This window comes from Herpailurus yagouaroundi, unplaced genomic scaffold (genome assembly GCF_014898765.1).
Source record: "Herpailurus yagouaroundi ecotype Mexico unplaced genomic scaffold, PumYag 180, whole genome shotgun sequence".
Classification (NCBI taxonomy): Eukaryota; Metazoa; Chordata; class Mammalia; order Carnivora; family Felidae; genus Herpailurus; species Herpailurus yagouaroundi.
Window position 1 is genome coordinate 4147454 of NW_024412411.1, and position 24904 is coordinate 4172357.

A 24904-nucleotide genomic window follows, 5' to 3' on the forward strand; every position below is an offset into this window, starting at 1 on the left:
TCAGGAAACGTCTTTTATCTCTCAGACTCTTAATTTTCTCATCTAATAAGTGATACATAAATGAGAATGATGATACCTCCTATAGTTGTATTTGCTTTTTCTAAGCCCTGCTTTTACTATTATTTGGCCTGGGAGTTGTGATATAATGAAGGATTAGCAAGAGGCAGAAATGAAAACAGTTACTGCTAGAGTGGTAGTTGGAAAGGAGAAATGTTCTCTGACTAGACCATGAGTTCTGTTAGGACAGGGACTGTTTTTTTATCCCTTTAGCCCCCTGCTCCTAACCAATTACTTGGCACTTAGTCGACTGTCAGAGGAATAATAGATTGATATTGCACGATGAGGTTATATATCATCTGTTATACTATACTTGTAGATAAACTTAAAGTCAATTTGGATTCAGAACAAGCAGTGAAAGAAGAAAAAATAGTGGAGCAACCTCCAGTGTCTGTCACTGAACCAAAGCTGGCAGCCCCTACAGGCCTGAAGAAACCCAGCAAAAAAGCAGAGCCTGTTAAGATGCAGCAGAAGGAAAAAAAAAGGTAGGAAAATTTTGTTGCCTGTGAGGGAAGAGTGTCTCTGCTGGGGGTGAGAAGGTCTGTTTGGGCTTATTGACAGTAGGCAGTTTTCAGTTGAGTACTAAATCCTACTTAATGCCTTAGGGATACAGCTGTATAACCAAAATGAAGAGAGAAGCTCAGTAGCTTATCTAGGGAAGTAGAACTGTGGAACAGCCAGTGTAGATGGTTTAGAGCCCAAATCCAGTTTTTTGGGTCCCATTGAACTAAATTGATTATCCTTTTTTTTCTTTACTTCATTTTAAATTTGTGGACATGGCATAAGTGTGCCTGATTGTGTCTGTGTCTGTTTTTCACTTTAGATTGCCAAGTGAGGGGTTACTATTTCCAGTCAAATTTAAGAGAAAAAGTTCTTTGTTTTCTTTTTATATCAATGAGTTTATTTTTCAAGTGGTAAAATGTAATTAGAAAAGAAAATAAAAAGCACACAAGCTGTTAAAAATGGATCCAGGAATTTGAGACACTACCTCATAGTTGGTAGGAATTAGTCTGTTGAAAGAAATTCTAAAGACACTGTCAGCACTGATAGGCCCAGAAATACTTGACTTTTGTAGCAAGGCTGGGGATACTCTAGTAGAAAACATCAACAAAATGCTCAAGTTTCAGAGGGTCAAGGCTCTGTCCAGTGGGCCTTACCTCCTAGGAATATGTGAGATTGGTAGGTTAAAATGTCCCCAGCCCATGGGTATAACACTCATTGTTGACAGTTATAGTCAGGAATGCGTTCAGTATTTCATTACCGAGTGTGATGTTAACTGTATGTTTTAAGTAGATGCCCTTTACCAGATGGAGGCTGTCCTTTTCTGTTTTTTTATGGATGGGTGCTGAATCTTGACTGATGCTTTTTCTGCATTTATTGAGATGATCTTTTGGGGTTTCTGTTAGTGTGGTGAATTACCTTGATCGGCTTTTAAGTGTTAAACCAACCTTGCATTCTTGGGATAAACCTAATTTTTTGTCATGATACATTATCCTTTCTATAAGTTGTTGGATTTTGTTTGCTAATATTGTAAGGATATTTTGCCACTGCATCTGTGAGGCTGATAGATCAGTTATTTACTTTTCTGATAATGTCTTTATATTTTAGTACCAAAGTTATGTAACTTCATAGAATTAGTAGAAAACTGTGTTTTCTGAGTTTGTGTAAGATATGTATTTTTTTTTTTTCTTAAAAGTTTGATAAAATTCAGTGAATCTGAGCCGAGTTTTCTTTGTGGGGAAGTTTATTTTATTAATTTGATTTCTTTAAATAGAGCCATCCAAATTTTCTTGTTCTTGTTGGGTCAGTTTTGGTTGTGTTTTTAAAGGAATTTATTTCATCTAAGTTGTTGAGTTCATTGGCATAAAGCCCCTACTATAGCCTTATTCTTTGAGGATCTGTAAAATCTGTACTTATCATTACAGATTCCTTTATTCTTTTATTCCTCATGTTGGTAATACATTGTTTTGTCTTTTTTTTTTTAATTTTCTTTTTAATGTTTATTTTTGAGAGAGAGGGAGACACAGAATCCAAAGCAGGCTCCAGCCTCCGAGTGGTCAGCACGGAACCGCGAACCCATGAACCGCGAGATTGTGACCTGAGTCGGAGTTGGACACTTAACTGATTGAGCCACCCAGGCACCCCTGTTTTGTCTTTTTTTAATCAGTCTTATAGAAGGGTTTATTAATTTCATTAGTCTTTTGCCCCAAAATAACAATTTTTAACCTTGTTAGTTTTTTTCTGTTTTATTTCATTAATTTCTGCTCTTTATCTTTTTTTGTTGTTTTTTGTTTGTTTGTTTTTTACCTATTTGGGGTTTGTCTTTTACTAGCTTGAGGTAGAAAAATAAGTTGATAAAGTTACATAAGGAATAAGTTACTTGAAGATAAAAACCACATTTTATACATATCTGAATAGTGTGATAGAGTATCCAGAGGAGCTAACTAACGTTAAGATGGAGTCTAGGTTTTTTTTATTATGTCATTAGAATCACCTTAAGGTCTTATGTCTATGCCTTTGCACATTTTTTTTCTTCTCTTTAAAATATTTGTCTCCCTTTTTTTACCTGATGAATTTCCACTTAGTTTTTAGTTTTCGTACAAGAGTCTTGTCCCATAACATTTTATTTGTCCAGTAGTCCTTATCACATTGTCTTACATTTGGTGGTGTTTATATCTATTTCTCCCACCAGAGCTTCTTGGTAACAGTATTTTCTTCATCTTTGCATCCTCGGTGTTTAGCAAAAAGCCTGTGTATGTAGTAGCTGCTTATTTAAAGCTTGTTGAATGATTGAAAGGTCAGTAGGAAAAGTAAGAAGGAATTTGTAATGATAATTGATGAGCTGGTAAGTAGTTTCCAGTGAGCTATATAGAGAGCTAGAAAAATGTTTCATTCTGGTTACCCCATGGAATGACTTAGTTGTGGTCAGCACAGTATCCTTAAAAAGAATCCTTATTGGTCTACTTTGACTCTTCTATCCTCTGGAATTAAGACCAGGAGTTATGAAGCAAGACCCATAGTAGCATATGAATACTTATATTTTTATTTTGTGTAACATGATTAAATTATTCCTGGATGGCAACAGGGGGAAGCGAATGGAGTTATCTGATGATGAGACAAAAGAAACTGAAAGTATGAAGAAAAAGAGGAGAAGAATCAAACTTCCTGAGTCTGATAGCAGTGAAGATGAAGGTGGGCTATGAAAGGTTGCTATTAATTTTTGGCTAGTGTCATTGTCTCCGTTACTTGGGTTATAGCAAAAGTACCATAGACTGGATGGCTTAAGCAGGACAAATTTGTCCTGTTCACAGTTCTAAAGGGTGAGAATTCCAAAACCAAGGCACTGCCTGATTGTAGTTCCTGGTGAGAGCTCTCTTCCTGGTTTGTAGGATATCTCCTTGCCATATCTTCACATGGCAGAGAGAGAAAGTGTTTCTCTTGCATCTTTTATAAGGGTGGTAATCTGATTCCATTAATTACCTCCCAAAGACCCCACCTCCAGATACCATCACGTTAGGGGTTAGAGCTTCAAATATGAATTTTGGGGGAACACAAACATTTAGTTGATAGCAGGGGTCAATTCTTACTTTGACGCTCAAGGAGTTAAAAAGTAATTTATTACAGGTCACAATGACAATAGTAATTGTAGTATTGAGAGATAAACAATAGCACCATTAGAGTCTGCTTTCGCTTTTTGATCAGAACCATTGTTTTTTGGTAATTTAGCAAAATAACATAAAAGGAAAGAGAATAAGGATTATTATTATTATGTATATTATCAAAGAACTTTTCTTGGGGCGCCTGGGTGGCGCAGTCGGTTAAGCGTCCGACTTCAGCCAGGTCACGATCTCGCGGTCCGTGAGTCCGAGCCCTGCGTCAGGCTCTGGGCTGATGGCTCAGAGCCTGGAGCCTGTTTCTGATTCTGTGTCTCCCTCTCTCTCTGCCCCTCCCCCGTTCATGCTCTGTCTCTCTCTGTCCCAAAAATAAATAAACGTTGAAAAAAAAAATTTTTTTAAAAAAGAGCTTTTCTTTTTCTAATTTATTTTTTACTTTTTTATTTTTTTATTTTTTTAATGTTATTTTTGAGAGAGAGAGTGTGAGTGGGGGAGAGGCAGAAAGAGAGAGGACAGAGGATCTGAAGCAGGCTCCACACTGACAGCAAAGAGCCTGACACGGGGCTCAAACCCATGAACCATGAGATCACGACTGAGCCAAGTCGGAAGCTTAACTGACTGAACTGCCTAGGTGCCCTGAAGAGCTTTTCTTTTTAAAAAATGAAATGGAGATATTCCTTTGGCTACCTTCATGTGAATCTTTTAAAACAGGTAATATTGTAGGTATCAAGGGTGTTGGTGATATGATGTTCCACGCCACATAAATAAAAACATGCTAAGTTTGAGAATCTATAGTATCATTGTTGAAAGGGAATGATACTATGGACCCTTCTAGTTTTATGCTGTGGGCTCTATTGTAAGATAAACAAACAGAATAAGGGCAAGATTCTTACCTGGAAAATTCATATGCCTTTTCAAAGAATATCAGGTGTTCGAAGAGCCAAGATCTCTCCCCAAATTGTGTAAATGAAGGTATATAGAAAGAGGATGAGGCTGGGGCACCTGGGTGGCTCAGTTGGTTAAGCCTCTGACTTCAGCTTAGGTCATGATCTCGAGGTCCGTGAGTTTGAACCCTGTGTCGGGCTCTGGGCTGACAGCTCAGAGCCTGGAGCCTGTTTATGATTCTGTGTCTCCCTCTCTCTCTGCCCCTCCCCTGCTCATGCTCTGTCTCTCTGTCTCAAAAATAAATATAAAACATTTAAAAAAAATTAAAAAAAAAAAAAAAGAGGATGAGGCTAATGAGAAAGATGCATTGGTCAAACTGCTATGCCAGATGACTTCTACCCTGCTTTGAGAACGGTGGTGAGAAGCTTGATTTTCTATAATCCGTTCTCTATGAATGTATGCCATAATGGGTATAAAACATTTTGAGGGGTCAGGCAAATCTACTCCAAAGGAATTCAGCATCAGATGAAGATAGAATGACAAAACAAACAAACAGATGCTAAAAGAAATTAAAGAAGAATAACGAATGCAGGAAAAGGAACCTGTTCTGCTGGTAAAGGACAAAATAAACTTGTTAGGCTCTACTCTTACCAGAAATTTCTGTAAGAATTGAAAATGGCAACAGAGGCACCCCGAAAGCAACTCAGCGACTGTACATGTACAAATGAGTGAGAAAGCCATTTATTTATACAGATGACAGTAATGCAAAAGAAATGAACAGACCTAAGAAATTGTACAAGGAAGTTAAATCTATGATGTAGGTATATCTTTGACTCTTCCATAGGTTTAGATCCTACCAGTCATGCTTGCATGTAGGAGTTTATAAGCTCTGATATCCTATAGAGGTATTGTGCCCACCAGAGCTGTGGTTTTTTTTTTTAATGACTCTTTGGAATAGGTAGGGATAGGGCATTGTGAGCATCCTAGAGGAGCTGTCACTATATACTCATTCCATGTCATTTATCAAAATGCTTTGACTAAGACACCTGAAAGGAAGATACCCAAGTGTGTGGCTGAAACAAGAGCCATCAAGTTAAGAATTAAGGAAATAGAAGCGACTCCATGAAGATACATGGGAAAATAATTAGGAAGTAACAGGAATATTACTGTGCTATTGAAATTGTCTTCCCTATTTCCAACCAGGAAAAGGATTTGGGGAAGAATCTGGAAAAGGCTTTCAAGCCATCAACCTAATGTACTTTGAAAAGGTAAACTAGGTACTCCAGTGAAAGAGTCAGCTCTAAGTCAGGGAATTACTGTGGTTGATTAAACACTCATTACATATTTCTGAAATATTCTCTGGAGTGCTGATCATTAGTGCACAAAAATAATACCTGTGGGTGATTAGAAATATGAGTGGGGTTATTAGTTTAGAAAGAAGTGAGAAGAAATGTGATAGAGGTGAACAACCTATAATAATAGATAATATAAATGAGAGGCTCTCAGATTTTTTTATCTGGCAGAATAATTTTTAGCATCTGACTAAATTTGCAAACCTTTGCCATTTTACTCCTAAATTTCTTCTTCATCTCAAAGCTAGAGGGCCTTTATTTTAAACCTTTACACAAACTCTAATCTATTACCATTTTATTCCTGTGACACTGAATATATACTATTCAATGTGCTGTCTTCAGATGGAAATTAGCAAATGAGCAGCAGAAGTGGAAGAAATGACAGGGACTTTGGAGTAAAACAGACCTGGGTTTAAATCTTACTTCTGCCACTTAACTGAGTACATGGCACCCCAATGTTTATAGCAGCACTATCAACAATAGCCAAAGTATGGAAAGAGCCCAAGTGTCCATCGATGGATGAATGGATAAAGAAGATGTGGTATATCTGTACAAAGGAGTATTACTCAGCAATCAAAAAGAATGAAATCTTGCTATTTGTAACTACGCAGATGGAGCTAGAAGGTATTATGCTAAGTGAAATTAGTCAGAGAAAGACAAATATATGACTTCACTCATATGAGGACTTTAAGATACAAAACAGATGAACATAAGGGAAGGGAAGCAAAAAGAATATAAAAATAGGGAGGGGGACAAAACAAGAGACTCTTAAATATAGAGAACCAACAGAGAGCTGCTGGAGGGGTTGTGGGTAGGGAGATGGGTTAAATGGGTGAGGGGCATTAAGGAATCTACTTCTGAAATCATTATCGCACTATATGCTAACTTGGATGTAAATTAAAAAATAAATTATTTTTAAAAATAAAAAACCTTACTTCTGCCACTTATTGTGCAACTGGAGACAGATTATTTAACTTCTTCAATTCCTTGTTTCCTCATCTCTAATGGGGATGTTATCACACCGTGTAGACTTTTTATGAACATCAAATAAGATACGTCAGCAATGCCAGGACACTGCTTGACATAGCAGGTTTTCTTCTTATTCACCCCACTTTTTCTATTGACGTGTTCCATAAGTATTTAACAGCAGTCTCTTCTCTCAGAAAATTCCCTTCAACTTCATATCTTTAACTCTCTACCCAAGAGACTTTTCCTTTATTTCTCTTCTTGGCAGAGTCATAAGCACCATTAGCAGTTCTACATACTCTCTTTGTAAAGCAAGAAAAAGCCAGACCCAGATAGAAATCACATTAAGAGTAATGTTTTCATTGCTAGGAAGAGGGGCGCCTGGGTGGCTCAGTCAGTTGAATGTCCAACTCTTGATTTTGGCTCAGGTCATGATCCCAGGGTAGTGGGATCAAGCCCCACATTGGGCCCTGTGCTGAATGTGGAGCCTACTTAAGATTCTCTCCTTCTTCCCCACTCGTGCTCTGTCTCTAAGATAGAATTTTAAAAAATATATTGCTAGGAAGAAATAGTTTTAGCTGATTAAGTTTTTGCTAACATTTTCAGTTTTTGCAAATTACTTATGGAGAATGTTAAGCAAATGACCCCCCCCCCCCACCCTTTTTAGGTTAAGATAGGTAGTTTATAAATTTTCCTAGGAAGCTGTGAGTGATTTCCAAAATGACCCATCTCTGCCATAGCACTCTGGTAAACAGTGGTTACTCTGCTAGTAACTAGTTTTACTACAGTTCTTATTCTGCTGTCCTGGGGTAAGTGTTAAATTACACTTCTTGAGTACCTTTCATCTGAAAAGCTGTAAATTCATTATAAATATATTTAAAATACACCAATGTATGAAACCCTCCTTATGCTTATGTCACTAAAAGTATGTCGAGGATATATTTACCTTGATGGAAAATCAGACACATACGGATTCTAGCATATGAATGTGGCCAAATTTTTTTTAGTCTCTTTGAACCTCAGTTTTATAAAGCAGAAATAATAGTAACAGTGATTTTGTGGGGAATATTATGTGAATGAATGATTAATGTTTGTAAAGCCCAGAAAATTCTAGTTGTTTTCTGTATCCTTCCTTCCCTTTTTTTTCTTTTAAAAGTTTGTTTATTTTGAGTCAGAACAAGCAAGGGAAGGGCAGAGAGAAAGGGAAAGAGAGAATCCCAAGCAGGCTCTGTGCTGTCAGCACAGAGCCCCATGTGGGGTCCAGTCCCACAGTTTGTGGATTGAAGCTGAGCTGAAAACAAGGACTGGATGCTTAACTGACTGGGCCACCCTGACACGCCCCCCCATCCTTCCTTTCTTAAAAAAAATTTCTTTGTGGGGCGTCTGGGTGGCTCAGTCGGTTAAGTGACTGACTTTGGCTCAGGTCATGATCTCACAGTTTGTGAGTTCAAGCCCCACGTCAGGCTCTATGCTGGCAGCTCAGAGTCTGGAGCCTGCTTCGGATTCTGTGTCTCCATCTCCTCTTCATACTCTCTCTCTCTTAAAAATAAATAAACGTTAAAAAATTTTTTTTAAAAATTTCTTTGAGAGAGAGAGTGTGTGCATGCATGGGAGGGGCAGAGGGAGAGAGAGAATCTTAAGCAGGCTCCATGCCCAGCTCAGAGCTTGACGTGGGGCTCGATCTCACAACTGTGAGATCATGACCTGAGCCGAAGTCAAGAGTCAGATGCTTGCCTGACTGAGCCACCCAGGTGCCCCAAAATGTTTTATTTAAAAAAATTTAAAGTGATACACAACTTGAAAAATCAGATAAAATAGAAGTTTTGTAATAGATTGTAAGCTCTCCTATTGGACTCAATCTAATTGATGCTTCTCCTGTCACCTTTCTCCCATCTGCCTTCCATCTTCTGGGGATTTGTTGAAAATTCTTATTCATTACAAGTTCTTGGCTCCCTCTTCTACTCTCTTCCCTGTTATGGCAGGGATAGGGGTGGCAGGCAGGTTTACAGCATTTCATTCCTTAGTCATCACTGTAATGTGTCTCTTTGGGTGGATGTGGAAGGGAGGGGGAGGTATATGCTGACTCTTCCTTGACCTAGAAGCCCCTCATCCCAAATTCCAAAAATGATTGTTTTCCTTTATTAAAAATATCGTTACTGTTTGTTCAGTGCCAGGGAAATTGTGGTGTCTCTGCCTCCATGGAGGTTAGAGTCAGAGGAGGATCTAGATAAACACTTGTATACAGTGCAGTGACAGGGGTCTTAGAGGGTGCCACTAGGATTAAGTGTCTTCATGGTTACAGAAGTGGAAATAGAATGAAAACTCCTAAATTAATTGTGAGGACTCAAAATTCCTTTTCTTTGGCTTCCTCACTGTGTAAACTTTCCTCCTGCCCCTGTAACGCATGTGACACAGCTTTCCTGATTGCTATACCTTCAAAGAAATGGGAGCTTGGCTCTGTGGTTTAACTTTTCTCTTGCTTACTTGAGCTCCCATCATGTTCTATTCTCCTAGAGCTGGGTTACTAGCTGGACCACTTTCCTCATATGTTTCTGACTCTTGTTTCCTAGAGCTTATAAAGTTTTGGGGCCCATTTCATACTTGAAGTGTATAATTTATTGTTTCGTTCTGGCTCTTGTTTTGCTTCACCTCTTTAGGTCATTTGGCCTTGAACCCTCCACTGTCATAATTTTTAACACTGACCTAATCAGTTGGGAGAATTTCAGATCCAAGACTTGTGCTAAGAATTTGAATACAGCCAGGAGATTCAGGGAGCAGGTGAGGCTAAGCAACTACCCAGTCTTTTTACCAGCAGTTTCTCTGTGGTGATTAAGCCGTAGGTCAGCTGAGGATTTTCACTTCCCCCTCTCATGGGCCTTATACCAAGACCACTGTTTCTGGAACTGTTCAGGAATGATGGGATCCCTCTGCAGATGCTCTCTTCTCGGGTGATACCACTTCCAGAGCAATATTGCTTTCCCAAAGTGTTCTTTCCGGTTACTCTCACTACAACAAAACAAGCCTCATCAGTGAGCAATCACTAGAAATAATTCCCATACAAAATAGTAAGCCAGTCTTAGTTGTAAGAGCTATAATTGTGACGGTTTCAAAGGTGATTTTTCCTCCAAAGTTTATGCTCTTAACATCAGCTGGAATATTTCAGTCTAATAAACATCTCAGGTGATTGCAGATAATCCTTGGATCATAGTCATGAAGACTCTGGCATGGAACATTTGATATGATCTGAGAATTATATCTGTTTGTTTAACCTTAAAAGAAAATGTCTGGCCCTGAATGGTAAGGCAGCACAGAATAGTTGGAATGGTAAGGCTGTGGCATCAGACTGACTTGGGTTTAAAACCTCCTGCCTCATTTGTAAGCCCTGTGACCTTGGCAAGTTAATTAACCTCTTTGAGCCTCTTTTTACCCAACTGTAATGTGTGAATAATATTTGTCTCTTAGGGTTGTTATGAGGATAAATGAAACAATTGTAAGTGGAATACATGACACATGTTAGATGATCAGTGGATATTTATAAAACAACTTTAGACTTTCCTACAAAATAAAAGGTTTAGCTAAGATAATCTCTAAGGTTTATTCCAGCTTTAATAACTCTTAATTCTCTGGTTTTCTTTGTATAAAATTAGTAAAATGTGTATTTTAAAGATCTATAACTGCAAAGTCCTTGGTTGTCATGAATTACTGCTTGCAAAATGTCCTTTGCTGGATACAGACATTTAAAAAGTCACCAGAGAAGGCGTTGTACCAGATAGCGCCACAGTTCTCTTAGCTAAGCTTGTTTCATTATTTCAGTCATACCAGACTCTCCTGGGGATTATGAAGCTGAGTCACCATCCCCACCTCCTCCTGCTTCTCCACCTCCTGAACCAGTGCCTAAGACTGAACCAGAGCCTCCTTCTGTCAAGGTAAAACTTTACTGGGATGGTTGCCTTTCCATGTGTCTGACCTCCCAAGGACCTGAAACTATGCTGAACCGGCCACTGCTGTATAGTCCAGGGACACCAGTAGATGGCTCTTTTCTCATTCCACTCTCTGTAGGTACTACAGGATGGACATTCCCTCTCCTCACCTGCGGTGAGAGCTCAGCTATAGGGCGCATCTCAGGAAGGTTGCAGAGGTCAGGCCTGGGAGTGGTTTTGTTTTTCATGACCTCCAGCATCAGGGCTGCTGTGTTACCCAACTCCTATTGGAATTTTGCAAAGTAAGGTCTTGCCTGCATCAGAGCAAAGTTTGGGAAATAGAGTGAACAAACAACTTATGCACATTTGTTGTTCTTCAGAAACTCTTCTGGAAAAGGGAAGGGTGAGAGAAGCTGGCAATAAATGGGGGAATATAGTTTTGAATGGTCTTCAGCTGCATCTTGTCTATTAGTGTAGATAATGAAGAGTTGAGAAGAAAGGTGCTAACAAGGCTTTTTTTCCTTTACAACTATTAGTTTTCCTTTAATTCATTGTATTAAGACTGTCATTTAAATTTTGCACTAATTTCCTCATTAGCTGACAGGAAAATGGGATGAAAGACCACTGAACATAAAAGGAAATTGGTATTAGTAGTATCTGTGTGAAACTAAATTAGACAAGGGTAATGTTGCAGCATCAAGGCTAAAATAGCAAGTATCTACAGCAAGGGTACATGCCACGGACCTCTCATCTGATTTAGCTTTCCTGTGTGCTTCCATAATGTCTGCCACAGCCCTCCATTAAAGCCCTTACCACAGTGGATTGCAGTGGTCTGTCTCCTTGCTTCTCTCATCCGCAAAGGTCCTTGTCCTATTGGTCTTTTTAACCATGGTGCACTGCTTACCAAAAGTTTGTTGACTGAATGATCACAGTTATCTTATAAGCATTAAACATCAAGCTTCCATATATAGGAATGTAAACTTGTCTGTATAGTAGGACTGGTCCGTAAAAGGAAATGGATAGAGTTTCACATTCAACTTTTTATCATCATGGAATATTGGAGGGTGATTATTGTAGATTAAAAAGCTCTTGTTATTTTTCTCTATAGAGTCATTGATCAACTGAATGTTGTAACCTCTGATCTTCCTGTGATCTTTTAGAGCTCAAATGGAGAAAAAAGAAAACGAAAACGGGTGCTGAAGTCTAAGACCTTTGTGGATGAGGAAGGCTGCATAGGTAAGAAGAGTTTCTGGCTCCGTGATCTCTTACAGAGCAGTGTGCTTCAAACTTGAATGTGCACATGACTCACGCCAAACATGGCACGCACCCTGAGTAGCAGAGTAGAGAACACTACAACGAAAGGCAGAACATGGGTTCTTGTTTGGACCACATCCTGTAGAAATAAGCTTTGAGGTCTTGGATAAAAGTCCTGTCACCTCTGGTAGGGAGTTTCTTGATGTATGGAATGGAGGTAAAATATCCATTTTGCCTATATGTGGGATTGTTGTGAAAATTCAGGTGAGGTAACGTTTAAAGGCACTTTCGATATGGAAACCATAATACCAACATAAAATGTTGTTACGGACATTGAGAAACTTTTTTTTTCTAGAATGGTTGTTTTATACATTTGAACAGTGGAAAGGAAGCCCCCACTGATGATTAGACTCTGAAGAGAGTGTCAAGAGTCTTCTTGGTATTTTGTCCCATCTCTCCAGAGGGGTTTGACTCTTCCAAATCACTTCATGTTTCCCGTTTGTAAGTCATGTTAGATAAAAACGCGTGCTTTTTGTGGTGACCTAGAGGGGAATTAGAATTTAGCTTTTCAGTTATTTATAGGTTGAATTCTTCAGCCATGTTTAAGCTTGTTCTACCCTTCCACAGTTGACTCAAACTTCTGTGGGGCTTTCACACTTGCAGGCCAATAGGATGCTCTGATCCTGGTACTTTTTGTGTTTACAGAGACTTGTGGGCTTAGTCTTGGAAACCTCCTGTTAGTTTGATAGACTATAATTGTAGTTTCTCCCTTCCTGTGGCACCTGCTCTCCTAAAGAAGTATCTTTTCCCTTTCATGACTCTCCTTTTCTGGTTCAAACTTTCATCTTAAAAAGATTGATCAATTCTGAAGAATCTACTTTTCCTAGGTTGTGTGGTTGTTAGAATAAGTGCAAACCCTGTCCCATTGTTCCCTACCTTCCACTCCTCTGAAAAGGCCTCTGCCATTTTTTTTAAAGATTTTTTTTTCGATGTTTATTTTTAGGAGAGAGCATGCCGGTGGGGGAGGGGCAGAGAGAGAGGAAGACACAGAATCCAAAGCAGGCTCCGCACTGCCAGCACAAAGCCCTATGTAGGGCCTGAACCCAGAAACCAGGAGATCATGACCTGAGCTAAAGTTCAGTGCTCAGCCAGCTGAGCCACCCAGGCACCTCAGGCCTGTGCCATTTTAATTGTAGCATATTATCGGGGAATAAAATTCCTTACACTGGAAATTGGTCTTTTCAGTGCCAAATTTTTTGTGAGCCTATGAATTCTGGACTTCAACTTAGGGTTGTTTTTTTGTATTTTGTTTTGTTTGCTTTCAGTCTTCTAATAGTGTGTTTTCAAGCCTTTTGGTTTGACTAGTGGTGATAATATGTGCATTTACTATTGAAGTTCTTACTTTTTCTTTGTTTTAAATTTAAGAGGACAAAGGCATCAGTGCCAGTTTTTCCCTCCTTCTACCCCGAAAGAAAAATGTCAGATATATCATTGTGAGCATTTACTGGGAGTTTGTGGCTAATTACCTGTTGCTTTGTTCAAAACACAGTACTCAAGTTTTGGCCAGGTATGGGATGTGGACTTTTTACACTCCTGTCTCCAGACAGGACTATTAAGAGCCTTGGATGCAACAATGAAAACCGTGCTCACATAGCCCTTTTTTTTTTTTTTAAGGTTTGTAGTCCAAGCTCAACCTAATGAATCTTGGCTCCTGTTACCAACAAAGGAGTTGTGCTTTCCTTTCTGTTTGAACTGTTCCAAATGTACCAGCACAGGGGGCTTGTCCTGTCCTATGCTGGATGAGAGCTGGTCTGGGGGTTTTCAAAACTGATCTTTCCTTTTCTGTGACTTTGCTTCAGGGACTGGGGAGTTGGGCCCCTGAGATTAGTGTGGGGTAGACTTTTGGACAAGTTAGAATTCTAACAGCAAAACATTGAGTGGAGAATAATTCTGATGTTATCCATGTAAACTGGGCTCTTTTTTTTTTTTTTTTTTTTAATGGCAGCCCAGAAAAGTTGCATGTTACTCAGTTAAAATAAAGGTTCTGTATCTTTAAAGTTGAAATCTCCTTTGTCTTACAGTTTGAAGTAACTAAAGCTTTGAATATAGAAATCCTTCTTTTAGCTCTTGAGGTATACTCAGTGTGCTGCTGAAGAAATTTTGTTGGTGTTGCCCTGACTGGTTTTAACTCCCCCAAGCAATGCATTGCACAGAATTGGCAATGAGACAACCAGTGGTTTCAGTAATAAGTAATGAAATAATGAGCTAATTGATGTTGGAGTTTTACATTATAGACCTGCTGCCATTTGAATACAAAGTATAGCTTATGAAGGAGCAAGTTTTATACCACCAACTAGTAGTAAGTTGTTTCTTTTCTATGTCTGCATATGGCTCTTCAGACTTCCCTAATTTGAGATATTGAGTAAATAGCAGCTCATAAGTTTGTTCCAATAATCCAGTTGCATAATGCGTTTCAAGTTGCCGATGAGATTGGGCTAGTGTTCAGGGATCATAATTGCTGAACTAATAGGTATGCCATGGGAATTCCCTAAGTACCTTAGAGCAGCATTTCTCAAACTTCACATTACTTGAAGATCTTGCTAAAATTCAAATTCTGATTCAGTAGGCCCTCAGGTAGGACCTGAAATTCTGCATTTCTAATAAAATCATGGGAGAGTCTAATGCCTCTGGTCTGTGGAGCACAGGTGAGTAGTAAGGCCTTTGAGAACACTTTATATATGTAAATATATATATCTACATATATATATTTAAAGCTTCTCAGTGATTTGTAGCCTCTAAGTTGATAGGAATCAGCAAAGTGAATTCTAGGCTCTTAAAAGTAATGACAAATCCTAGGAACTCTTAGTGAGGGAACCGTTAATTATGTACCCTTAATGGGATTAGATGGGTATGGTGAAGGAATGCTCTACCGGCAACAGACCTCCAGCATGGCTTTGCCATTGTGAAGGGAAAGACCAGCATTGATGGGTACTTACTAATAAGATCACTAGGTGCATCCATACCTTCTGTGAGGCAGTGTTACTCCCATTTTACAGGGGAGGAGAGAACAATGATTCTCAAGGTATAGTCCCCAGACCAGCAGCATCAGCATTCCCTGGGAACATGTTAGAAAAGCAAATTCTCAGGTCCATCCCTCACCTACTGAATTTGAAGCTCTGGAATTAGAGTTCGGCAATGTTTTAATAAGCCCTGAAGGTGATCCTGATGCACATCAAAAGTTTGAGAATTTATAAATGGCAGACTACATATTAGTATGCAGATATAGTTGATTTCAAAGCCACTGCCTCTGGAGTAGTTTGTTCTTAATCGCTAATTAAGTGCTTAAAACTATTATTGTTCTTTAATAGGACAAAAATGTTCTTTAATCGTTTGAGCATTTATGATGCATATTAGGTTACTGTGTTCAGCCAAGAGGAGATGTTTTCCTTTACTCTTCATCTTCCTGCTGCAACCGGGAAAGCTGAGAAAGAATGTAGATGTTGGTTATACAGCTGCTGCAGCTCTCTAAAGTCACAGGAAGGTGGCATTGTACTGTTTCTCATGATTGGTTTGTGTGCTGCAGTAATACTGAATAGACCCTCATCAGTTCTGTGACATCATTGTTGGAAGTTATTGTCTGTGCCTATGCCCTTTTCAGCTTCCTTATACTGACTGCTCACTGGTAAAATTATTTTCAAAGGGGGAGGGGGTCAGTGAATTTTATTGGTATAAGAAAAGGCAAAAGTATGCCTTTGGTTGATAGGGCATTAAGAGAATTGGTAACTTTGTTTCTCATTTTATCATTGTCTTAAAACAATCAAGTTTGTTATATGATTGAGTTTGCTTGGGGCAGTTATCTTCGCAATGCAGACCACTAGTAAGTGTTGGGTCATTTAGAACTAAGAACTGAAAAATTGAGTAATCTGCAATTCTTGTATTTAGGATGTGCAGAGAGTGAGTGGGTGATGTCAGGATATAGCCAGCCAGGAGGGCCCCTGACTGTGAACCTGGTTAGACAAGATGAAGACTGGCGAATAGAGCAGAGATTAAGATCCAGAAAAGCAGCAGTGGAAGGAAATAGGCAGGCACTGTGGGTCAGGGAAGTGAGATTGAAGAAGTCAGTCAAAGCGTGGAGGTAGAAGTGGGTATTTGAGATACAGACAGTTCAATGTAGAGTTCAGGAAGTTAGCTAGCATTGACCAGGACCCAAATGCAGAATTTGGGCAAAAGGCATGGGGCATAGCAGCGAGACAGTAAGGGTAAATGTTGGCTCTGAGCCCCAACTAGACACTGTATGAGTTTAAGATAAATAGTTCCTATTGGTGGCCTGATCTGATCTCCCAGTGGGAGAAGGCTCCAGTATTAGGTGAGCTGATCAGAGGGTCTCCCTTGATCAGAGGGTCTGAAGGAATTGGAGTGAACAAGACATCTCATTCTCTTAATAACAGTGTTCTAAATGACTTGACCCACTCCTTTCCCATTTTTTTTTTTTTTATTCTGCCAGTGACTGAAAAAGTCTATGTGAGTGAATCCTGCACAGATAGTGAAGAGGAGCTTAAGATGAAGACCTCCTCTGTACATAGACCCTCCGCCATGACGGTGAAAAAAGAACCCAAAGAAGAACGAAAGGGCCCAAAGAAAGGGACTACTGCTCTGGGCAAAGCCAACAGACAAGTATCCATTACTGGCTTCTTCCAGAGGAAGTGAACTGCCATCTCTGTTAGTTCAGAGACGTGGAGTGGTCAAGGGAGAAGACCAAGACAGACAGACTCTCACTTACTGTGTAAGTTCATCCTGTGCCTCACCTTGCCTGTATCAAAAGACTTATCCATCCTGTGAGGTTTATACTGTTTCTGGTTTTTAACCAAAGGGAAATCACCTGGAAGCAAGAGGCAAAAGAATATTTAAGAAGCTGTTGTGTTTTAAGGACATTTTTTTTAAGCACAATCTTGACCTGTTCTGGAGAAGAATTCACTCCAAACATAAATTGGAACAGGTTTCAGAATTATCACTGAAGCCATTTAGTTGCTAATTCACTGCTCCCTACCCAATCCTGTGTCCTGAGCACTTATGGCTCAAGAAGTATTCTTCTTTGTTCCTTTGTATTCTGTGGACTTGTGTGGGTCTTCATTTATCCCTGAATTTTACTGGCTGTGTTTACCACTCTCCCCATAATCCCTTCCCCACTACCATACTTCTATGTGAAGCCATTTTCTGTAAGTCTTTTAAATCTTTGTTGGACTAAAGGCTGAAACAAAAATCTCCCTATAATCCTCTAATCCTCTCTTCCTCCGTTATAAAGTACACTGACACCTGGCTACAGACCAGCACATTGCTTATGTTCTGCGCCTTTCACAAAAGCTCTCTCGACCTTCACTCGCAATTAGTAGGTAGGGAAAAGCCTCAGGCAGAGCACAAATAGAAATGTAATGATGTATTCAACTCCACCAGAAATTACTTAGTGTCAGCATTGACGATAGTAGAGGCCTTGCCATGTTGCTGACACAGGGCATGTTTTACGCTGCTCTTTGTGATTTTTGTCTCCTCCTCTCTCCCTTTCCCACTGTTAGTACCTAGAGAGTGAAACCCAGGCAATGAAATGGAGGCTAAAAAGAGAAAGCCTTTTCTGTATGCAGGGTACAACAGTTAAGAAAAAGTTCTCCTTCTCAAGGAACCTGAATGTTCAGAAACAGCAATTTTCCAGGAAGGTAACAAGGAAGAAATAAAGCACACATTTTTATACAGATGTTGCTCCTCTGTATTTTAACCCTCCCATTTGCCTCAAAGTATAGGCTGCCCAAGAAAGGTGGAGAGACTGAGTTGTTAGTAGGACTAAACAGCAAGTAACACATTCTCATTTGTTGCTTATGGAAAATCATCTATTCTATTGATAACTTTTAAGTGATTTTCATGATAGCTGGACAGTGACCTTGGTGGATCGAAGTGGTGAGGTAGTAATCTGGTACAGTGAGCTCTAGGGAAAGAACACAGGCTCATCTGCTGGCATGACTCACAACTGACAGACGAGGGATGTCTGACTTAGCCTGCGTATGTCATGATGCAGTCAGCATCCAGTAAACCTACTGTTTAAGGTTAGGATTCTAACTGACCTTGGATTCATACGAACATATTTAGCAGCCATCATCCAGGCCTCTCCAGCCAGGCACCCCATGGACTTGATTGAGACCAGAAGTTTGGGAGATGAGTCCTGGCATTACATCTAGGACTTGAGAAGGCAGACGCTTTGTGTCATAAGCAGAGTAAAGGTTGACGTATTCCACAGCCCTCTTTCTTTTTAAAATGTAAAAGGATGGAAAGCCTGGACTTACCTTTACAAAAAACCTCTGGAGAATGATCTTTAAAAAAATTTTTTTAATGTTTATTTATTTTTGAGAGAGAGAGGGAGGGATACGCAGAATCAGAAGCAGGATCCAGGCTCTGAGCTGTCAGCATGGAGCCCAACACGGGGCTCAAACCCACGAACCGTGAGATCATGACCTGAGCCAAAGTCGGACGCTTATCCAACTGAGCCACCCAGGCGCCCCTGGAGAGTGATCTTTTAAATGGTTATTTTTGTCATTGCCTCTAGTAATTTTTCTAAATAAGAATTGGAAAAATTAAAAAAGCAACAATCTAGTTTTTTTTTTTTTTTAATTCTGCTGGGCTCTCTATTGAAACTGAATTTTGAATTGGAAAACTCCAGTGGTAGTTGGAGTTCCATCTTTGAAAGGATAATGCAAATCCTGTGATCACCACACCCAGTATGCTGCCTGAACTCCGCTGTCTGCAAGGCTTAGGAGGGAGGGAGTGGTGGCCTTTTTTTTCTTTTTATACAAAACTCTACCATGTTATCCACATGAGTTAAATAAATTTGAGAAGTTGTTTTAAAACAGTGCTTCAAACTGAATGTCTGATGAGTCTGTTATTTGACAGGACGGCAGCAGTGTGTGCAATTATTCAAACTCTGAACAGGAACAAGGCTGGTTTTCAGTTCATATTGTTAAAACTGCACACCCATAGTCTGAGATGAACAAGTCATTTGCTGCTTTCATCATTTTTTCAACCCAGTGGGAAACCTTAGTTTCAGCCAACATCATTTTTTAGTTCATTTAGGAGAAAATGTAGTCCTGATCTTGCACATTGTGTTAGTTTGGCTTCATCACTTGCTAGCCATGTGACCTTGGGCACATTTCTAAGCGTCAGGTTCTTTGTCAAAATAGAGCTAAAACGAGTTACCATAGATTGTCAAGACTGAAGAAGCGTATACATGCAGCCTAAATTTGGTGCACAGTTGTAGCACATAGGTGCTCTACAAATGGTGGCTTCCTTCCTGCTGTGAGAAATGCAGTCAGCCACCAACTTCCTGAAACGTTTTCAAGGAGATGAGCCAGATGTTCTACTTTGAAAGTCGTCATTCTGGTGGGAAATGTGATCAAAGGTGGAAGATACTTGTTCTATATTATGAAAAATTTTAAAGAGAGTAGATACTTTTCTATTGAAACAAACTGAGGTTCATTGATGGCTGTATTTACTATACATGAAAATACGTTTGTCAACTCATGTGTCAGGCCTCTGACCTGGACACAAGAGGATATAGGTAGCATCCTAGAATTTAGCACTTGTCTACAGGCTCTAATGGAAGAGACAAGCCACTAAAATGAAATTATAACATGATATGGTGAGTGCAGTGACAAGTAAGCACAGGGTTCTCTGAGAGCTCATAGGAGTGTGGGCATTCTTCCTGGAAGAGAGAAAGCTAAGTGGATATTTGAAGGGTGAGTAGGATTTTACTCCAAAGAGAAATGGAAAAGATTTTCCAGGCAGAGGAACATGGCTTTGGGGGGAAATGGACAGTAGACTTTGGGAAAAGGGATGAAATGTATTGAGAAATGAAGTCGGGTCCGGCTAAGGAGTTTGGATTTTAATGTAAAGACTGTGAAGACCAACTGAAAAATTTTAAGAAGAATAATAACATTAGAAGTTGATTCTCATTTAAGAGGGCAGCTGGCATATTCTTTATGTGCCATATAGTATTTCTACCCATGCATGTACATTGTATCCTACTTCTAGTGCTATTAAAGTTTTAATGGGATTAAAAAATGTCACAGCTAAAACAAGGCTGCTTCATTCTGGCAGCCAGCATAGACAGTTGCAGTATTTCCCTTGTCTTCCCCTATCGACACAGATTTCTCTTGCAGAAGGCTTTTCAGTTTTCTGAAATTGATTTCAAAAATGGGGTAGTTCTCAGACACTCTCAAAGATATGTGCCTCCACTCACCTCCCTGAAAAGAACTGAGGAGGGGAGGGAGGACGGGTGGAACAGTTCTATTTCTTTTCTATCTTTGTTTCTCTAAGAAGACATTAGTTATTTTACAGGAGAGAGCTGAAGAGAAGGGCCATATAAGGAAACTAAATAGTTTCGCCAGGACATGAGTAGAATGAGTGCATAATAATGTATTTGCCAGAAACGTACTCTGTGTCAAGACTCGTTTTGGTAAACTTGTTTCCTTTCATTGGTTCCGGGATCTAGTATGCTGTAATGCAGCTTTTTACCACCATGAAACATTCTGGGGCTGCCTCGTTTTGTTGTGAGAAGGCAGTATTGCTTTCTGAGTTATTGCCCTGGCGGCTCTGTAAATTAGCCCATGCTGTCACCATGCCCTCTCTGAAGGGCACATTGTACCCAAATGACTGCATTTAGGATTGACTCTTGCCACTCCCTGCTTCATGACACTTCTCACCACTTGTATCTGTGTCCAGTTTTTTTCTGTGTGTTCTTAAGTGTGGGCCACCCACAGATTGCCACCCAGGCTCTTTAGCCAGAGAAACTTGGTAAGGCTTCTGATCCAAACCCACCTTAATTCTAGAATTGCCCTTTCATTTCAAGCTCTAAATATTGTCTGGCTCCCCCACACCATTCCCTCTCTTTTTTCTCATTTGCTCTTGCCAGACTCCTTGTTTCTTGAGGCTTCACTTTGGCTTCTACCCCTCTCTTATTTTTTTTTTTTTTAAATACTTAAAAGTTCCTCATTGCTAGTCCTACTTTAACTTCTTTCTTTTGGTCTTTCAGGCTTTCTTAAGGTGGTTCTTTCACATCTTTTACTAGACTGCTCTTGAAGAATGGAAAAACCATGTTGTTTAATATCTGCTTTGGATCATGCAAATCCAAAGTGTCAAGCAGTTGTTGAATGCTAGTTCTGTTCATTCCTGGATAAGATACTTTAGAGACTGCAAGAGCTCAGAGGTTACCATTTTGGAGTGGCAGGACATGCACCCTAAATAAATAGCATTATGTAGCAGTGGAGATGATGCTTACATGAGGGGTAGACAGGAACTTAATAATCAGAAAAGTACCAGGATAATCATAACGGGCAACATTTTATAGTCCTTTGTGAAAAACAACAGAGGATTTAATGCAAGAAAACAGGCTGAGGGACAGTTCGCCATTTTAGTGGATTTTATTCAACTGTTTGAATGTCACTCATCATTTATACAGTCATGGTATAGGTAATCTATTAAGTGAACCCTTAGTGGAGTTATTTCTGTCCTGTCTTAAGAATGAGAATACTGACAAGAAAGAAGCAGGTACCACGGACTATTCCAAAAGGTACTTTATGGGATATATATTGGATTAGCATGAATTCAGCTCCATTTTATGTGTGCTCAATTTTGGCACAATGGGGAAGCAGGATGCTTTGAAACAGCACAAGTTGGGAGGCAGAGGGCTCTGGATTCAAACTTTGTCTAAAGGCACTAACCTTAGGTGAGGAACTCCTCCTTTGAGAACTTGTTTCCTCATCTTTACAATGAGCTACCGCCTACCTTAAAGGGTTGTTTTTGTTTGTTTGATTGATTGATTGATTGATTGATTGCAAAAAGAGTACAAACTGGGGAGAGGGGGAGGGAGAGAGAATCCCAGGCAGGGATTTGACGATCCCACAACCCTGCGATCATGACCTGAGCCAAAATCAAGAGTCAGATGTTCAACCAGCTGAGCCACCCAAGTGCCCCAAATGTTGTTTAAGGCTTTTATGAAATGCTGCATGGGCAGCTCCTAGTATTTGGACATACAATAAACTCACACAAAACAGAGTAACTCACATTTTTTGAGCACCCACTGTGTGTCAGGAACTGTTCAAGTATGTTAAGAAGTATTAACTCTTAATCCTCATAGTAACTCTATGAGATAGGCACGTTTATTCCCATTTTACACATGAGGAAATGGAGGCAGAAAAGTTGAGTAACTTGTTCAAAATCACAGAGTTAGCAAGTGACACAGAGCCAAGGTATAAATCTTGACAATTTGGCTTCAGTGCCTGTAGTCTTAGCCACTATGCTATCTTGCTCTTGGCTCTGTATTAGTTCACACTTCGATACTGCCCAGTGATGATTGATGTTCGTTTTTATAAGTGAAAGTACAACTAGTTGTTCGGTTCCCAGATTGTGAGATGTGAAGGCAATCTTAATGTTTATCTAACTCAACCACTCATCTGCTGCTTGAGTCCTTTCTACAGCATCCCTGCCAAGTGGTCTTGAATCTATAAACAAAGATTCCATTATGCTCAGTATACTGTGCTTACTAAATTACCAAGTTAGATAAGTGGACTAATAAATGTTAAGAAGAATTTAAAGAGAGGCTGGAATAAAATAAAGTTTTCTGATTAATTTTAGATCACCAGGAAGCTCGTCTAAATAGAGCCTGGTTCCCTAAGCAGTGCATTTAATTGGTTTCAGTTTAAATCAAGAACACTGTTTTTCTTTGAAACAGATTGTCCAGTTCTTGGCCTTGCCTTTGACTTACCCATGTAAGAAAATCAAGAGGAAATTTGGTATTTCTTTATCCTATTTAAGCCATACTGTAGGTTCACAGGTAGAGAGGTAGCCCCTGAACATTTGTTGCCCACTGATTGCTCTGGCTTAGGCCAAAGCAGTGTTTTCCATTTTGAATATCAAAACCAGGTGTTTTTTTTTGTTTTTTTTTTTTTATAAATTTTTTTTTTCAACGTTTATTTATTTTTGGGACAGAGAGAGACAGAGCATGAACGGGGGAGGGGCAGAGAGAGAGGGAGACACAGAATCGGAAACAGGCTCCAGGCCCTGAGCCATCAGCCCAGAGCCCGACGTGGGGCTCGAACTCACGGACCGTGAGATCGTGACTTGGCTGAAGTCGGACGCTTAACCGACTGCGCCACCCAGGCGCCCCCAAAACCAGGTTTTTCTAAGAGATGTGTGAAGGTTATATAAACATAGCATAATCATGGTATTCTGTTTTATTCTATCCTGGAATAAATAGGGCGTATAGGAAGCAGAACCATTTTCCTGCCATAAAGCCTGATATGAAACTCTGAATTATAGTCTACCTTTATATGGTGCTTTACTTTATCTTATTTCATCCTTGTGATAACCTACAAAGTTTTTCTCATCTCTGTTTTGTAGAAAACAAGCCTAGGTTGTTTAGCTAGTGTGCCCAACATCTCACAGTAAGGGGGAGTGAACCAGATGTTCTAGAACCTAGGTTCAGATTTCACATTGTGTGACTCTTCCACTGTATAGCAACCTTTAATAAGAGGAAGCTGTTGGTCTGCCCATAAGTATGCTTTGAAAATGCTTCCTGATTTGCCCAACAACCATGATGGCTGCTGTGAAAAATAGAAAAGCACATGACAAGTTCTCTGCTTGCCTGGGACAGACCATCATTGGAAAGGCAAACATGTGCATGTTTGTGCATTTCACAGACTTTTGTTAAAAGGTTACTATGTGCCCAGCACTGTTGTGCTAGATGCTGGGGATATAAAGATGAATTTCTTGCCCTTGAGGAATTTAGCTATCTAGTGCAGGGAGAGATGTAGACCAATACTTATAATGTGCTATAATGCTAATATAATACTTGAGTGCTTACCAAGGGCCAAAATTCATGCAAGATATCTAAATTTACTTTCTCTAATCCTCACAACACTTTCATTTACAAATGAAGGTGAGGAGGCTCAGAGAGTTTAAATGCTTTGCCCAATAAGTGCCCAATAAGATGTGTCTTTTTTTTTTTTTTAAGATTTTCTTTTTAAGTGATCACTACACCCAAAGTGAGGCTTGAATGTATGACTCCACGATCAAGAGTCACATGCTCTACCGACTGAGCCAGCCAGGAGCCCTGAGATGTGTCTTTAATAATAAATTTATATTGGAAAATTGGAGGAACTGGAATACTTGAATGGTTGTGATTAGCAAACCTGTATAGGAAGCTGACTTCCTGTCAGATAGGTGTGTGAGTGAACGTGGAAGTTGGAACAAAAGAAATAAGATGAATTACACCTTTAAATTGTTGATCCCAGATAGGGATGATCTTGCCAGTGGTTCAAGTCACTGACTCTTTGCTATGATGCCCTGCATCTATCTTTACCTAAGGAAAACCATGCCAGTGGGTATTAGGCTAGAGACTGAGGCTTGCTCTCCTCTGGTTGGCCTGGAGGGCCAGAATTTGAACTCTAGGCCTTCTGACTTGAAGCCTTTATTCTTTCCGCCATACCATGTCCTTCCTTCTCTAAGGGAGGTATGTGGCCACAAGTTGTTGTGGGCCCCAGGAAGGGCTGTCTGCTACTGCCTTAGAGATTAAGGTTTTGAGAATAGGAGTTTGCCAAATGAAAACGTGAAGCCATCCCAGGCAGAAAGGACAGGGCATGCAGCATAAGGGGTGCACAGGCACAAGAGAAAGCTTGGAGTACTTAGAGATTATAAGCGGATTGAGGAGAGGTGGAACAGTGGGCTATGAGGGCAAATAAGTGATCAGGGGCCAGATCACAGTGAAGTTAGACTTCACTCTATGGACAATAGGAAACCACTGAAGAATTTTAACTTGTCT

At 39.8% G+C, this 24904-nt stretch overlaps 1 protein-coding gene across 2 annotated transcripts in view; it reads left to right on the forward strand.

Annotated features, from left to right (window-relative positions):
* POLD3 (DNA polymerase delta 3, accessory subunit) overlaps nucleotides 1-17790 on the forward strand; it is a 51310-nt gene extending 33520 nt beyond the window's left edge. For both annotated transcript variants that reach the window (XM_040489333.1, XM_040489334.1), the window contains exons 8-12: nucleotides 377-542; nucleotides 3143-3249; nucleotides 10688-10800; nucleotides 11955-12030; nucleotides 16553-17790. In XM_040489333.1, the coding sequence (XP_040345267.1) occupies nucleotides 377-542; nucleotides 3143-3249; nucleotides 10688-10800; nucleotides 11955-12030; nucleotides 16553-16755 (665 nt within the window). In that variant the 3' untranslated portion in view covers nucleotides 16756-17790. The remainder of the gene's footprint in view (nucleotides 1-376; nucleotides 543-3142; nucleotides 3250-10687; nucleotides 10801-11954; nucleotides 12031-16552) is intronic.
* The last annotated feature ends 7114 nt before the right edge of the window (nucleotides 17791-24904 follow it).